At 48.0% G+C, this 16,246-nt stretch overlaps 2 protein-coding genes across 8 annotated transcripts in view; one reads left to right on the top strand and one right to left on the bottom strand.

Annotated features, from left to right (window-relative positions):
* The first annotated feature begins 157 nt into the window (after positions 1 to 157).
* The window catches only part of LOC125696550 (polycystic kidney disease and receptor for egg jelly-related protein-like), a 68,622-nt gene continuing 52,533 nt past the window's right edge, over positions 158 to 16,246 (top strand). For 3 of the 6 annotated variants that reach the window (XM_048952332.1, XM_048952347.1, XM_048952337.1), the window contains exons 1-2: positions 158 to 375; positions 1,776 to 3,032. In XM_048952332.1, coding sequence (XP_048808289.1) covers positions 158 to 375; positions 1,776 to 3,032 — 1,475 coding nt within the window. Of the gene's footprint in view, positions 376 to 1,775; positions 3,155 to 3,757; positions 8,177 to 16,246 lie in introns of those variants that run through there. The other 3 variants (XR_007378409.1, XM_048952358.1, XM_048952368.1) reach the window with 2 other exon arrangements.
* Positions 9,062 to 16,246, bottom strand: part of LOC125696593 (tetratricopeptide repeat protein 38-like) — a 77,072-nt gene continuing 69,887 nt past the window's right edge. The window contains exon 15 of one of the 2 annotated variants that reach the window (XM_048952446.1): positions 9,062 to 10,140. In XM_048952446.1, the coding sequence (XP_048808403.1) occupies positions 10,047 to 10,140 (94 nt within the window). In that variant the 3' untranslated portion in view covers positions 9,062 to 10,046. The remainder of the gene's footprint in view (positions 10,141 to 16,246) is intronic. The other variant, XM_048952533.1, reaches the window with a different exon arrangement.

The raw sequence follows: 16,246 nt of genomic DNA, 5'->3' as shown, positions 1-16,246 counted from the left end.
CCCAGGGGCCGTTTCGAAGCCGACGTGGTTTTTTGGCAAGCCGCGCCATGGAGAAGGGCGGCAGGTACCGGTCTGCACGTAGAACGTTCAGAATGCCGAGGTCGCTCGCTGACAGTTGGCACTACGCAACAAGCAGCCACCGGCTGGCCACGCCGCCATGCCGACGCTTTCTCTCGCCCGTCGTGCCGCCATGCCGACGCTTCTTTTTCTGCTCCAGCTGCTCGCCTTTTCCCTGCTGGCCCTGCGAGCCTGCTCTCCGCGCGTGCAGCCGCCGCCCCTGGCGGTCAGCTGCCTCGGAGCTCCCGGACGCGGCTCCGCAGGGCGCAGCGGCGAGGGCTGGCTGTCCTGCCTGGGGAATGGCACCTTGCGACTGCGGTATGTTGGAAGTTTCCAAATAATTTTCTAGTACGGTTTCTCTGAGAAAGCAGATTGTTTTGGCAATACAGTGTTGCAAGCCGGAGCAGAGAGGTGATTGTTCCCCTGTACTCAGCACTAGTGAGGCCGCACCTCGAGTACTGTGTCCAGTTTTGGGCCCCTCACTGCAAGAAAGACATTGAGGCCCTGGAGTGTGTTCAAAGGGGGGCAACAAAGCTGGTGAGGGGTCAGGAGCACAGGGCTTATGAGGAGAGGCTGAAGGAGCTGGGGATGTTCAGCCTGGAGAAGAGGAGGCTCAGGGGAGACCTCATTGCTCTCTGTAACTTCCTGAAGGGAGGTTGTAGTGAGCTGGGGGTCGGCCTCTTCTCTCGTGTCATTAGTGATAGGAGCAGAGGGCACGGCTTCAAGCTATGGCAGGGGAGATTCAGGCTGGACATGAGGAGGTATTACTTTTCAGAAAGGGTGGTCAGGCAGTGGAATGGACTGCCCAGGGAAGTGGTGGAGTCAACGAGCCTGGGGGTGTTCAAGGAAAGGCTGGATGTTGTGTTGAGGGACATGGTTTAGTGGGAGCTATTGGGAATAGGTGAACGGTTGGACTGGATGATCTTTTAGGTCTTTTCCAACCTTGGTGATTCTATGATTCTATGACAAAACACTGTTACATCTTTGATCCCCTATTGCCTGCCGCTGATCTCTTTCATCCCTGGTTCCTCATTGGCTGAGTAATGCAGGTTCACACTCTTTCCTGATGCTTCAATACTAATCATACAAACGCCAAGTAGACACAAATCTTTGCCGCCCAAACACAAATGTCTTAATTGCTTAATTGACTTCTAGCAATTGCTTTCTTAACAAACATTTGGTGGTAACTTTTCGGACGTCAGTTGTACAACATAAACATAGACATATAGGCACAGCCTCAATCGTTTAATTACCCCCCTAACGTTTGTGTCCTTTCACACTGGGTCACTGTTCTGGTCATCCATCTGTCCCTGCGTAGAGACAAGCTCGGGAGGAGGATAGAGGGGAGTATCTTGGAGCCAGTGTATGGCATCCTAACATTCCCACAGAGTGGGACAGTTCTGCTCTGTGTAAAGGCCCTGCCTCCTTGAAAGTCTGTTAGATGTATTTGGCTTCTGCCGCTCTAATGAACAACCTCACAGTATGTCTCCTAGTTCAGAATACTATACCCATACTGGTTAGAACATTCCAAACCTATTGCAGCTTTGTGAGAAAGTGTTTGTTAGGTAATTCGGTAGCTATGTTCCTAATATATGTTCCTAAGATGTATACGGTATTCTTACTTTCCACATCAGTTATTTCTAAGGATATGTTACAGCTTAATTCTTTCGATCAATTGCCCTTTTCAATGCTCAATGCAGAAACAACACATTCCACAGGTACCGGCCAGCCCCAGGAGCGACAGCGGAGGCAGAGAGCACAGAGAGGCAGCCTGCCTCCCCGCCGCACTGCCGCTGGTACCTGAATTGGGGTTGGGTGAAGAACACCTCCCTCTGGTCAGGGCAGTTCACGCTCCAGTCAGGCCTCTCCCTGGGAAGCGCTCTCTGGCCGGTGGCCTCCAGTCTCATTACAGTGCAGAGCTCATCTGCCTCATGCGCTGCACCCGAGTGCCTTTATCGCAACTTGAGTGTCAAGATGTCAGCAAGGTGGGCCGCCCAGAAGAGCTCACACGCATACCGTGATGGCACGAGAAGTGCCACCTGCTTGTTCCATTGCTCTGCTTTCCCCGGGGATCCTGAGAAACACCAAGGGTTCGTGGCAAAAGTGAGCATCACCCGAAATGGACTGACACCGGCTCTCCCAAGCGTCAGGGATGACACTTCAAAAGCAACAGAGCTGGCAGTGCTTCACCAGGAAGCAGCCTGCAAATTCAACTCGGTTACAATTCAAAAACCTTCTCTTCACACCTCTGTCATACGTCAGAAAAAGGGGAAAACGTTTGAGCTGTATGCCAGAGTGCTAGTGGACTGCAACCTCCACGTGTCCATAAAGCCTCAGTGGATATTCTATGCTGTTAAGGACATGAAAACTAATCCAGACTGGGACCAACCTTTAAATACATCAGCGATGCACGGTGTCAACACAGTACAGCTAACGGTTCCCAGCTGGACCTTGGATTATGGAATGTATCAGGTCTATTTTACTGCTTCAGTATACATGCTTGGGACCAAAAGATCCTTCAATAACACAGACAGGGTTTTCATCAAGATAGAGAGAAGTGATCTTGTGGCAAGTATTGCAGGAGGCAACTTCCGGACAGTGGGCTTTTTTGATAATTGGACTCTCGATGGCTCCGTGTCCTACGACCCCGATTCACCGGAACGACTAAAGGGACTCACGTTTACTTGGTACTGCACTAAGAAGCTATTGGACTATGAAAGCATGAGAATCAGTGCGGGAAATAAATGTCATCCAGCCCAGAGGGATTTGAGGTGGCTGACATCTTCAGGGGCTGTTCAAGTGCTAGCACCGGAATCGCTCCCGGGAAACACTGTCTACCACTTCCGTTTAGTCATTCAAAAGGATAGAAGACAGAGTTATGCCGACCAAAGCGTAAACGTGCAGTCTGGCTTCTCACCTCTCCTGGATGTGGCGTGCCTTGAAAACTGTGGCAGCGCTGTAATTCCGACAGAGAGGTTTACGTTGTCAGGCAGATGCCTCAACTGTCAAACAAGCAGCCAGATAGTCTACCACTGGTCGCTTTGGATGGAAAATTCTACAGAAATTAGCTTTGATTGGTCTTCCAGGACCTCAACAGGTAAGTCTGGTGCATACCTTTCTATACATGCTCTGACTTTTACCAGTACTGCAGATCAATCATACATACTGCTACTACAAGTGACTACCTGGGGCGGTAGGTCATCCCTCTACAGATATGCATTTAAAGTAAACTCTCCACCCAGGGCTGGCAAGTGTAGCGTCAGCCCACACCGCGGTACAGCTTTCCTGACAAAATCTGTTGTCCAGTGCAGTGGATTTTCAGACAGCAACTTACCCCTGACTTACAAAGTCATAGTAGCTTCCGACGAATCCAAAACTGCCAAAATTAACTCGGTGGAGGACAACACATTTGGCACAATTGTGTACTTTGGCTATCAGCCTAGAATGCCTCCATCTCCCCTCCCAGTTGGTGTCCCCTCTCGGAGGTATGCTCTGACACTGTACGTTCAAATGTGTGACTCTCTGGGGGCGTTTACCCAACTGAGTCTGCATGTCAGAGCACAGAACCCAGTGAGAAGTCGACCGCTAGCTGTTGTGTTTCATGAACTGTTTGCCTCAGTGAGTGGTTTAAGTGCGCCCATGACAGCTTATGTCCAGACCGGAGACTGTTTTAATGTGGGTTATTTGGCTTATCTTGCAGCTTCTGTCCTAAACTACACTGAAGCCGCACCAACACTCCCGATACCCAAGGCTCAGTTGAGGGAAAGCCTGCTTAAGGCAGCCCTGAATATTTCGGTTGAGAGCACGATGGATGGATGCCTGGTGGACACGTGCAGACTTGGTTCCCTGACCAACTGGCAACGGGTACACTGTGTCTGCAGCATGAAGCAGAGTCACAGGAGCCGGTCAGTCCTCACTGCCTCAAATACATCCACATTTGACATCAAGTTCCTGGCAGCCAAAGTCATTGTGACCCCCAACAGAGTAGATCTCAAAGGAAACCTAATAGCGGACATCCCTAAGAACCCTGTGACCCTTCTAACAGTGCTCTTCATTTTTGCAGCCTACTTTCTTTTGTCTCTCTGGGCCGTGCGGAAAGACAGGGCTGAGATGGTCAGCAAAGACAAAATTATAGTTCTGCCCGACAACGACCCCTTTGATAAAGTCAGCTTTTTGGTCACTTTGTACACCGGCAGTCGCTGGGGAGCTGGAACCAGCGCAGATGTTTTTCTTCAGCTCATCGGCCAGAACGGCACAAGTGATGTCCACTGCTTGTGGCTTCCACAGTTTCCTGCTTTCCGTCGAGGAAGCACTGACTGTTTTCTCTTGACTACGAAGGAAGACCTGGGAGACATCCGCGCCTTCAGGGTCTGGCACAACAACAGAGGCCCATCGCCAGGCTGGTTCTTAAGCAGAGCCAAAGTTGAACACGTGTCCGCTCGGAAGACCTGGTTCTTTATGTGCAGGAAATGGCTTGCCCTTGACAAGGGAGATGGCTTACTAGAATGGACATTTTCCGTCACCAACCCAAAAGCACCTCTATCCAGAAAGGATTATTTTTTGATTGATCTGGCCAGTGGTCTGAAAGAGGGCCATCTATGGCTCTCTGTTTTTGCTCAGGTTCTCACTGGCACTTATAGCAGGCTCCAAAGGTTATCTTCCTGTCTAACAACATTATTATTAAAGCTGTTCGTTAACATTATGTTCTTTAATGCTGACAGGGATGAAGAATCTCCAAGACACCTGAGGTACTTGAGATCAATTGCCATAGGCATTGAATATACTTTGATTGCAGTACCTGTGGAAATGATTATAATGGCCTTATTTAAGTATTCCCAGAAGAACCCAGGGAGAAGTCTAACTCTGCTTCCTGGGAATCTTAAATCGTGGAGAGTACATTCGCAAAAAAGGAAACGTTCAGAAACGTCAGCACAATCTGGTAGCATTAGTTCCCCGGAGAACGTTCCTGCTCACAGCGATTCTCAGGGCCCGACACATAACTTGAAGAGAAGAACTGAGGGAAAGACAAGAAGCCAGGGAGCTCCCCAGGACAGCAGTAACTGCCCAGTTTCTGAAGGAGGTGCAAGTACCGCCGGAGACAAGGAGCAAACAGGAAAGAATTCCCGTCCAAAGGTTAAGGCCAGGCGGAGAAGACTACCGTCAAATTCCAATTTCAGCAATAACTGTGCAAAGGAAGCAGGTAACTTGCAGGAAGAAAGCAAGCTACTCAGCGTTAGCTCTGTGCCTTTTTGCAAGAGACCACCCAGAGTTTGTTGTTGGTGGTGTGTCTATCTCTCGTGGGTGTTAGTGATAACTGTAAGTGGGGTATCGTCATTTTTCATTGTACTGTATGGTTTGTCTTATGGCTACCAGACTTCGCTGGAGTGGCTTTTAGCGTCGGCAACTTCCTTTATTCAAAATGTGTTCTTTGTTTCAATCATAAAAATCAGTTGTTACTCAGCTTTGAAAACAGTTCGTCCAAAATACTGTGAAAACATTCCATGGTTTACTCAGGATCTCTCTTCTGAGATCAAAGCAGAAAAGGAAGCAATGAATGAAGAAGAGATGCGGGAGAAGCACTTCAAGCTTGCCCAGATCAGAGACACCGAGCAGTACAAGCCTTTAAAAGATGGGGAAATTGCAAAGATGCTGGAAACGGCAAAAATTAAGGCCAAGGCATTCATTTTCATAAAAGATGTTATCGGTCACCTTGTGGTTTTAGCAGTTGTCTTATGTTTAGCTTATTCTACTGTGAACACTAACAGTTTCCACTACAACCAATTTATTCGGAACCAGTTCTCTCCCAGACTCCCTGCTGTGGTTAAGCTGGCAGATATTTACACGTGGGTGAACGACACCTTCTTGCCTTTGATCCACAACGGCATTCAGCCAACTTTTCTTACCGACAGCTCATCCAAAATCATCGGTTTGCCTAGGATGAGGCAAGTGCGGGCTAAAGGTACTGAGAAAACGTGTTTCCACCCTCACAGCTTTGTAAATAAATTTGTAATCAGTAAGAGCCACTGCCTTCACAAATACGGCAGGGACCTCGAAGAGAAAGGTGACTATGCTGGCACGTGGACAAAAGTCGCCAACCGTTCTTTTTCCAAGGAAACCAGCAGTTACCCTGGGTTTACTTACCAACCAAACTGGGCTCCCTGGACTTACTTCTCATACGGAGATCTGCACACATATGGACCAGGAGGATACACGTTTTACTTTTTCCCTGAAGAAGGAAGACATAATTCAACAACAAGGCTGCATTTGCTGCAGGAGAGCAACTGGCTTGATGAAAAGACCTGGGCTGTGATCGTCAAACTGACTACGTTCACCTCTGATGGAGATCTCTTTTGCAGCATCTCAGTCATATTTGAACTGTCTGATTTTGGGATCATAAAACCAACTTTGTCAGTACACTCATTTGCTGTCCCCATTTTCCATCAGCAAACAAAAGGTCGACAATTGTTTTTCCTAGCTGCTGTTGCCTTTCTGCTCATGTACGTTGCAGACGGCCTCTACAGCATGGTCCAAGGAAAAAAAACTATTTCCAGGACAATCAGCTTCATCTTAAAATGGGCATTCTTCCTGATTGTTCCTTTCCAGGTTTTAAAGTTCAAGATGGGAGCTGATATTGTTCATTTTTTCTTACTTTATCCAAACGATTTCATTCCTTTTCACGCAGTTTCTCATCTAGATCAGAATCTAAGGAATACTTTGGGCTTTTTGGCATTTCTTGCAGTTTTGAAGACACTAAAGTATTCTCAGTTGTTTTATGAGGTGCGTCTGGCTCAAAGATCAGTCTTGGCAGCCCTTCCTGGGATCTCCTCAATGGCCTCTGTGGTGGTGGTGTACTTCTCTATCTTTATGGCTTTTGGCTATCTTGTGTTTGGCCAGCATGAATGGAATTACAATAATATGATTCACTCAGCTCAGACCGTATTCTCTTACTGCGTGTCTGCTTTCAGAGATACTGCATTTTCATCCAGCAGGCTGCTGGGTGGTTTTTTCCTCACCTCCTTCCTGCTGGTGATGACCTGTGTTTTGATCAACCTCTTCCAAGCTGTTATTATGTCTGCCTACGGAGATAGGAAACAACTTGTCTGTGAAGAACCACCTGATGAAGCAAGAGCGGTTGCTTTCCTCCTGCAAAGGATGAAAAAGATGCTGTGTTTTCCAATCTGTAGAACGGCCAAAAGAAGTGACCCCAATCTTTGCCACGGTGTGCCCAACGGGCAAGCTGAGAAGAGAGTTCAGTGACATTCGGGCCTTGAGAAAAGAAAAGCAAACGGGGAAAAATGGTTTGTCTTGTAATAACAGCAAAGCAAGATATTATTTTCCAGACCACCTCTAGTCTGTAACACTTGTGTTTCAAATAAATGTTTGAAATTATTTTCTTGTGTTTTTTTTCATGGATTTTGTAGGATTTAAACTTTTGTTACTGAGATTTTCTCAGCAGAGACAAATTGTGCGGAGGATATTTTGCACCCATTTCAGCAGCACATGTTGCTGGGGTGCAGTCTGCTGACCCAGCTGGGAAGGTAAGCGCCCAGCTAGTTGGTTGCTCACTGCCTATACAGCAGGATGGGCAGGGAATTGGAATGGCAAAGTAAGGAAAAAACAACACGTGGGTTGCAGTCTGTGAAAGAGGATTTCTGAACCCCTCTCTTTATTCTCCCTGGCTCAACGCTCCCTTTGTGAGGCCTGTTTTGGTGATAAGACTCTATCTGAGTACTGGGAATTTTCTAGGGGGGCGAGTGGTAGGTGTTACTGTGCCACATTACTTGTGGTCATGATTGTAGAGATAAGCAGAAGGGGGGCAAGGAGCCTTTTTTAGGGGTGTGGCTTGAATGAGCCGACCACTGCAGAAAGCAGCAATGCTTGTCCATGGTATCAAAGGCACCACTCCCTGCTGGCTTATCTGGAGGGCCAGGAGCATGACCCTAACAGAGAGAAAAGAAGAAGGAAAAAAATGAACTGAGAAGCAGGGTATAAAAGGTCCCCACTCACGTAAGTACTGTGGAGAGGTATTCCCCAAGAAAAGAAAGCACTCTGGTGGAGGAATACCCTAAGAGTAAGAAACCCCTTAGGACAAAACCCACTGTGCCTTGCTTGCTGCCAACTTTCCTGGCTTTCTCCCATTCCCATGGTATTTGGACAAGCTCCTGGCATCAGTGCAAAACTATGAGCTACGCTGGAAACTGTGGTGGTGACTTTCTCTCTTCCATTCTCCAAAGATTCCTCGCTTTTATTTTTGCAATTGCACTAGATAGCTATGCTGCTTAGCTTGTACAACTTGGGCAGCCTTTGCCACCACCACTGTCATCTGATGTATTGGGCACTGCTTGCCTGCCCAGGTGGGTCAACACAGATAGGGAGCAGGAACAATCACAGACCCACAGTGAAAACAAAAGAACACGTTTCTTTTCCATTCCTCTCTAACCAGAGCATTCCCTAAGCAACACCCAGGCAGAGGCACACAAGCATAGACACAGGCAACAACTGAAATCCACTCATTCCAGGGAGTCACCAGTCTGCTGCTCATGCCTGTTTATCAAGGGTTTGCACAAGTGATGTCTGCCACTGTGCCCTGCTCTTCAGTAGGCTGTGATCTTTTCCACATCAAGACGGAAAGGTCCAGCACATCCCACAGGGTACTTCACATATAAGAATCACCTATATTGTCCGTACACGAATGTTCTGCTTGTCCAACATTCCAAGGATATCCTATCCTTCTCACCAAGCTTCCATTTTTAACCCATTCCTCCCAACATGGCCCTCATCTGCTAGCTGCCAGGCACCACCGCCTGCTGCTCCTCATCAGAGCATGCACTTGGGAGAAGAAATATCCCGAGCACTGTGCACACGCAGTGACCTTTCTGACCTGGCAGCTTGTGACAGCAATGGGCAGTTGGCAATATCCAAGATCACCTACTAGAAAGGACATATTCCATCACAACCCCAAAAGCAACTCTATCCAGAAAGGAGAAATTTATTGTTACTTGAGCAAGTAACATGACAGGGGGCTGTCAGTGGTTCTACATACTTGCTCACTTTCTCACTGGCCATTACAGCAAAGGTTATCTTGTTGGTTAGCATTATTATTACTAAAGCTGCTCTTTAAGATCAGGTTCTTTAAAGCAGTCAAGAGTGAACAAGAAACTTTCTAGCTTGTGCATTACCTTTGCACTGCCCTTTTTTGCTGAAACAGAACTTTTACTGCCAAAAAGTCACTGAACCAAACATGCCATAAAGAGTGCAAACGTTGGGATGGCTGGGGATTTTTTTTTAAAATTTATTATTACTTATTTTTCCAGAATATAGAGAGAGGGGGCCATTGAGTGTTCTGTAGCGTTCCTGTTCTCAGTGCCTGCTGAAGAGAACTCTTTTTACCTGCTCTTTGTTTTTTCCTTTTACCGACCAGCTAACACATGAGCCACGCTGTCTCCAAGAAGTCTGCAACTATGTACCATAATAATTTAGCACTAAGCCCTCTTCCCCCACCTGCTGATAGTCATAATTTTCTTACCACTAATTAAATTTCTTATTAAGCGTGCTTACATGTATGTATCTGTCTCAAAAGAAGTGTGTCTAAATCTGTAACATAAACGTTTGAATTGTCTGGAAAGTTTACTGATTATTTAACATATTTTCACAAAGTAACAAACTGGGCCAATGAAGGACTGAAAGCCTGGCACTGCTACTGTACTGAATATGAGCACGCTCAGAGGGAACTGCACAGAAACTCTACTAGAAAACGGTGTCCCAGGAAGATTCAGGTAGCTGCGCATTACAAGCAGGTAAGCTTCTAATTTCCTAGTGGAATCATCCAGGATTTAAAGCTGTTGCATTTCAGGTTGTATCTTCCAAGTAAGCTGTCATCAGGTCTCTCGCTCCTAGGGGTTCTCCAGCATGCTTTACAGCACTGCATCCCTCCACCCAAAGCACCCAGACTTTGATTGATGAGCTTATTGCTAGCAGTGAGGACAGATTTATGCCACTGAATGAACAGCCGCTGCCCTCCTTATGAGTCGCTCTGTCATTGGTGAATTTGGTCTCATCACATCACGCTCTCTCAGGAGGCACCTGAAAAAGGAGAAGAAGTGGCAGGAAAACGGGAAGAAAGTCACTGAGCACATCGCTTTTCCCATAAGACTCTCAGCAACAGCCCTACAAGAGCAGGAAGACAACACCTAAAGACCTGCTCTTGATTTCCTTCACTGAAAACATCTGGCCTTGGCAGTCAGATCAGGCAGAAGAGTTCTTTCCAACACTGACACAGACTGAAAACCAGCACGCAGAGGGCACAAAACAGTCGTTCTGATATTCTATCTACTACTTGTGTTTCAAAAAGACTTCAAGAGGCAAACAGGCAAGGCTTCACGTTGTCCTGAGGAGACAGGTGTTCCTTTAAGTGCACAGCAGGCTCAGTTAATAAATTTAAACAGAACTCTCAGCAGGACAATGAGGAACACCTATGATTTCTACTAAACAAAACTCTTGTGATTTGCACGAAAGCAAGCAGGCATATCAGAATCTGTTCATCCTATTTGCCAGGAAAACAGCTGCTAGCATTAGGATGACCTTGCCGACTTGCAGACTTGACTTGCAGACGTGGGATCAGGGAAGCCAAGGCGCAGGCAGAACTGAACTTGGCAAGGGACGTGAAAAACAATAAGAAAACCTTCTACAGGTACATTGGCCAGAAGAGACAGGCCAAAACAGGCGTACCTCCTTTGGTAAATTTAAAAGGAGAATTGGCTTCAACAGATGAAGAGAAAGCCGAGGTGCTGAATGAGTTCTTCACCTCGGTCTTCACTGGTGGCCAGGATTCTAGTCTTTTTCACGTCCCTGAGCCCTGCATCCCCAAACCTCTATGTGGGGACCAAGGAGGTAAATCCCTCCCCACTGTAAGGGCAGAGCAAGTCCGAGAGTGCCTCCTTAGACTGAATGAATACAAGTCTATGGGGCCGGATGGCGTGCATCCCAGGGTCCTGAAGGAGCTGGCTGAGGTGGTTGCCGAGCCGCTCTCCATCATATTTGAGAAGTCGTGGCTGTCAGGTGAGGTCCCGGACGACTGGAGGAAGGGTCACGTCACTCCCATATACAAGAAGGGGAGCAGGGAGGACCCGGGGAACTACAGGCCGGTGAGTCTCACCTCCGTGCCTGGGAAGATCATGGAACAGATCCTCCTGGACAACATGCTCGGTCACATAAAGAATGAGCATGTGATCCGAGACAGCCAGCACGGCTTCACCAAAGGAAGGTCATGCCTAACTAATCTTGTGGCCTTCTATGATGGAGTGACGGCATTGGTGGACAAAGGGAAGGCGACCGATGTCATTTACCTGGACCTGAGCAAGGCCTTTGACATGGTCCCCCACCACATCCTCATCTCCAAATTGGAGGGAAGTGGATTTGATGGGTGGACGACCCGATGGATAAGCAATTGGTTGAAAGGCCGCAGACAGAGGGTGGTGGTCAATGGCTCTATGTCCAGGTGGAGGCCGGTAACAAGTGGTGTCCCCCAAGGGTCTGTCTTGGGACCGGTGCTCTTTAACATCTTTATTAATGACATCGATGGGGGAATTGAGTGCACCCTCAGCAAGTTTGCTGACGACACCAAGCTGAGTGGTGCGGTTGATACGGTGGAAGGAAGGGATGCCATTCAGAGGGACCTCGACAGGCTGGAGGGCTGGGCTCGGGTGAACCTGATGAGGTTCAACACGGCAAAGTGCAGGGTTTTGCATTTGGGCCGGAAGAACCCCAGGCACCTGTACAGGCTGGGAGGAGTGGTCCTTGAGAGCAGCTCGGCAGAGAAGGACCTGGGGGTCCTGATGGACGAGAGACTGAACATGAGCCAGCAGTGCGCTCTGGCAGCTCGAAAGGCAAATGGGATCCTGGGCTCCATCAGGAGAGGGGTGGTCAGCAGGGACAGGGAGGTGATTGTCCCTCTCTACTCGGCTCTTGTGAGGCCCCACCTGGAGTACTGTGTCCAGGTGTGGAGCCCTCAGTACAAGAAAGACATAGAGATTTTGGAAAGGGTCCAGAGGAGGGCGACTAAGATGATCAGGGGGCTGGAGCACCTCCCCTATGAGGACAGGCTGAGGGAGTTGGGCTTGTTCAGCCTGGAGAAGAGAAGGCTGCGGGGTGACCTCATTGCAGCCTATCAATACCTGAAGGGAACCTACACCCAGGAGGGGAGTAAACTCTTCAAAAGGGCTGACAACAGCAGGACTAGGGGAAATGGATCCAAGTTAAAGGAGGGAAGATTTAGGTTGGATGTTAGGGGGAAGTTCTTTACTAGGAGAGTGGTTAGGCCCTGGAACAGGCTGCCAAGGGAGGTTGTGGATGCCCCGTCCTTGGACGTGTTCAAGGCCGGGTTGGAAGGGGTCCTGGGCAACCTGATCTAAATGTGTATGTTTGGTGGCCCTGCTACGCAGGGGGGTTGGAACTACATGGTCCTTGAGGTCCCTTCCAACCCGGGTGATTCTGTGATTCTGTGACCTTGATTTCCAGCAGGTCACCAAACCTTAGCAGTCCATCAAGTACACAACCGAGCGGCAAGATGCTTATCCATCTCCAAAGATCTAGGCTTGCAGAAAAAACTCCACTTAAATGTGGAGTCCTAAAATGACATCTAAGAGTTTGAATTGCCTCTACCTGTGCTCTCAGGGCTGACCAGGTCTTTTCTCCAGGTGCTCAGTCAGTGGTTCCGGCCATGAGTCAGCAGTTCCCATACACTCAGCATGAGCCACTGATTAAGCCAGTTGGAGGGTGAGCCTTCCCTGATACTGAGATCCAACACACCATGATGCTTATGCAATTGCCCATCACGATGTAGGTTGACACAATGTCAGATGATTGATAATCAGTTCATGGTTGAAGTTCATGTTCTATCATGGGCCAGTGCTCAATGATGTTACTGGAGGCATGAAGTTGTTTGGTGCAGGTTCATCTTATGTTCCATCAGTCCCACATAGGTTCTTGATCTCACGGTGACACTGCAGAGCTTTGCTGATATTTTGCTTCTTCTGGTGATCCTGGAAACTCCAAAGACTCGTGGGAGGTAGTACAGATTTTTCAGTGGTACCAAGAGAAGGAGGTCTGCCCTCAATACAGGCCTTATTCCTGTCCTGGGTCAAGACTTTGGCTTTTACTGGGGCATGTCCTGGCCATTCATACTACACTCTTTGGCCAGATATCTGTGACTGCATAACTGTATGAAGCGCCAAATAGAGGGTCCTGATCTGTCATAGGGGCATGATTAGCGTCCCCACAGCAATGAAGAACAGGGTGTTGACCACAGTATCAGTAGGCTATGTACCAAATACTGGAGGGACTACCAAAACCCCCACCTCCAATAATCTCCCCCAAGATGAAAGTAGACCACACCACTTTGGTCCTACTTGGCGTTCTACCACAGCCGTTCTATTCTATGGATACTGGGTTCTATATTTTCTCAGGGACAGGGAGCAGAAGGTTATTTTCATTGCCAATCTGGGGTGGTACCTGGTTGTCATGCCTGCAATTTGGATCCTAAGAAGGGAGTACCAAGTCATTTGAAGCATCTTGAGGGCACTGGGTTTGCCATCCCTAGGTCTGTTGTTCAGGTCCCACAGGGTTTCATGCAATCTCTTCATCCACCCCTGCAGGGACCGAGAATCTATCTTCAGAGCAGCCTTAAGGATGCTGTTATAACATTCAGTGAGGCCTGCTCCCATTGGATTGTATGGCAGATGAAAATGCCATTCAATGTTGTTCTCTTCCACCCAAAGTTATAGCATCACACCCGTGAAGCCTGTACCCTGGTTGCTCTTGTCGACCTGCAGAGTCCTATTAATTTGGTTAAAACTGAGCTGCCATTAGTTTGGTTAAAGCCTTGATGGCATAGGCCTGGTTTGCTTTTGGTACCAGATAGGCCTGCATCGGTCTGCTTGCCATGTTGATGCAAGTTAATGCGTATCTGGCCCCCTCAGATTGCAGGAGAGGGCCTATATGATCAACTTTCCACCTTTGGAGAGGGTTATGTTCTCTGGCAAGGTGGGCAGTCGTCTCTGGCACAGGTGTCTCATCCTCAAGCAAGCATCACAATCATGACATGCCTGGATATCTGACATTGTTATGGGCAGACCCCATGCTTTGGCTGCTGCCCACCATCATCTTCTGTCCAGCATGTCACAGCTTCTGGTGTAGTCAGGGGCAGTGTTCTCTGAAAGAGGGTTCTCAATCCACCATACTCAAGCCAGTGTGTTGGCCTCATCATTTCCTGGTGATTGCAGGGGTTGATGTCCAGAAACATGGTAGACACATACAGTTCTGTGTTTAACCACATTCCATACGTCTAGCCACATCTCCTTGCCTCAGATTTGTCATGTGTGAATGGTCTTGTCTTGGGTGGCCCACTGCGATCCAAAGAGTGAGACCCCAGGACACAGCCCAACCATCTGTGCAGATGTTTGGTTCACTGTCACTGGGTTCCATGGTGATAACCATCCACACAGCTCACACCTCTGCCCATTGGCTACTTTGACCACCCCCTTCTTCAAATCATATGGTGTCAGTGCCACTGCTCTCCAGTTGCTCAGATTACCTTTGCTGGACCCGTCCATATACCAAGGATCTTCAGGAATATTTCCCTTCCTGGGTGGGATTCCTTTCTGGTGGAGTGACCATCTTCTCTTCTGGCATGTCACTATGGTACATCACCGGGCCAAGAAGCTTCTGAAGATCTTCCTTCAACAGTGATGAATATAGACTGCTCTGCTGGCTGAGGTAGGTGACCCAGTGTGTCACAGTCTGGGCTTGGTCCACCCCCATCTTAGGAAGGTGGGTTAGATTTTTACCTAGCCCTGCATTGGCAGTGTTGTTTTCACCACAGTCTTGGTTGTTTGAGTTATTGGCTCTACCGCCTGCAACGTAGGATAGGCAGCCAATAACTGCTTCTCAATCATATTGTACCTTTCTTCTGCTCTGTGCCAGATCTGAGACCAAAATCCTACTGGGATCCGAATGGAATTCCAGCATTGCCACAGACCCCAGCCAAAGCTGCCCTTAGTGACATGGGTGTCCAATGCAGCTGGGAGGGTAGGATCAAATACACCTAACACTTGGGCTTGTTTAACAGCCAGTTTCGCCTGTTGGAAAGCCTCATGTTCCGTTCTCCCCCAGTTGCCCCTTTTTGAGAGTCTGTATAATGGCCTTAGCAGCTGCACTGAATGAGGTATAAAGGAACGCCAGTATCTCAATATACCTAAGAACTCCAGCAGCTGCTTTGATGCTGTAGGGACTGGAAATGCCTGAACCTTTTCTATGACAGCACTGGGTAGTACTTCAGTCTTTTCTGACCAAACTACCCCAGGAATTTTACAGACAGGCCCACACCTTGCATCTTCTGAGGGTTTATAGCCCATTCTTTTCCCTGCAGATAGGTGGTCAATGAATCCGCTGCCTGTCCCAATGCCTCCAGTGAGTCGGATATCAACATGAAATCATCAGTGTAATAGTAAAAGTTAACATTACTAGGTTTTCCCCAATTTGCCACATCATGCGCCACCAGGTTATGGCAAATGTTGGTGAATGCATGAACCCCTGTGGCAGGACCTGAAAGGTCCACTGCCTGCCTCCCCATGTAAATGCAAACTGGTCCTACGATTCTTCACCAATTGGAATACTGAAGAATGCATTCCACAATGGTGTCCTAGACACAAAGTTTTTATCTCCCTACTCCATGTGTCCATTAGGGAAGCGATATTTGTTATGGCTACATGAACAGCGGTGTGACCTTATTTAATTCTCCGTAATCTACTGTCATTCTCCATGTGCCATATGACTTCCATACTGGCCATATGGGAATTATATAGGCTATGTGCAGATCTTATGATCCCAGCTTTTTCTAATTCCAGCACAGTCCTCAATATTTCATCTTGCCCTGCTGTGGGAGTCTATACTGCTTCACATTAGTAATCCAGCATGGTTCTCATGCTTCACATGGCCTCTCAACATCACCTGCACCACCCAGGCACTAACACACCTTTCACAGAGTCTGAACTCTCCTACAGTTGGCTGGAGAGCCAGACCCCATAAAACATCAATGCCAGTGGCAACTAGCATGGATTCTGCTGCTATTGCAGGACAAAGATCTTTACTGTAGGAACTCACAACCTTTTATACCCCTGCAACAAACCCTTGG

The sequence above is a fragment of the Lagopus muta genome, chromosome 1 (genome assembly GCF_023343835.1).
Source record: "Lagopus muta isolate bLagMut1 chromosome 1, bLagMut1 primary, whole genome shotgun sequence".
NCBI classification, from domain to species: Eukaryota; Metazoa; Chordata; class Aves; order Galliformes; family Phasianidae; genus Lagopus; species Lagopus muta.
This window is presented reverse-complemented; position numbering and strand designations above follow the sequence as displayed.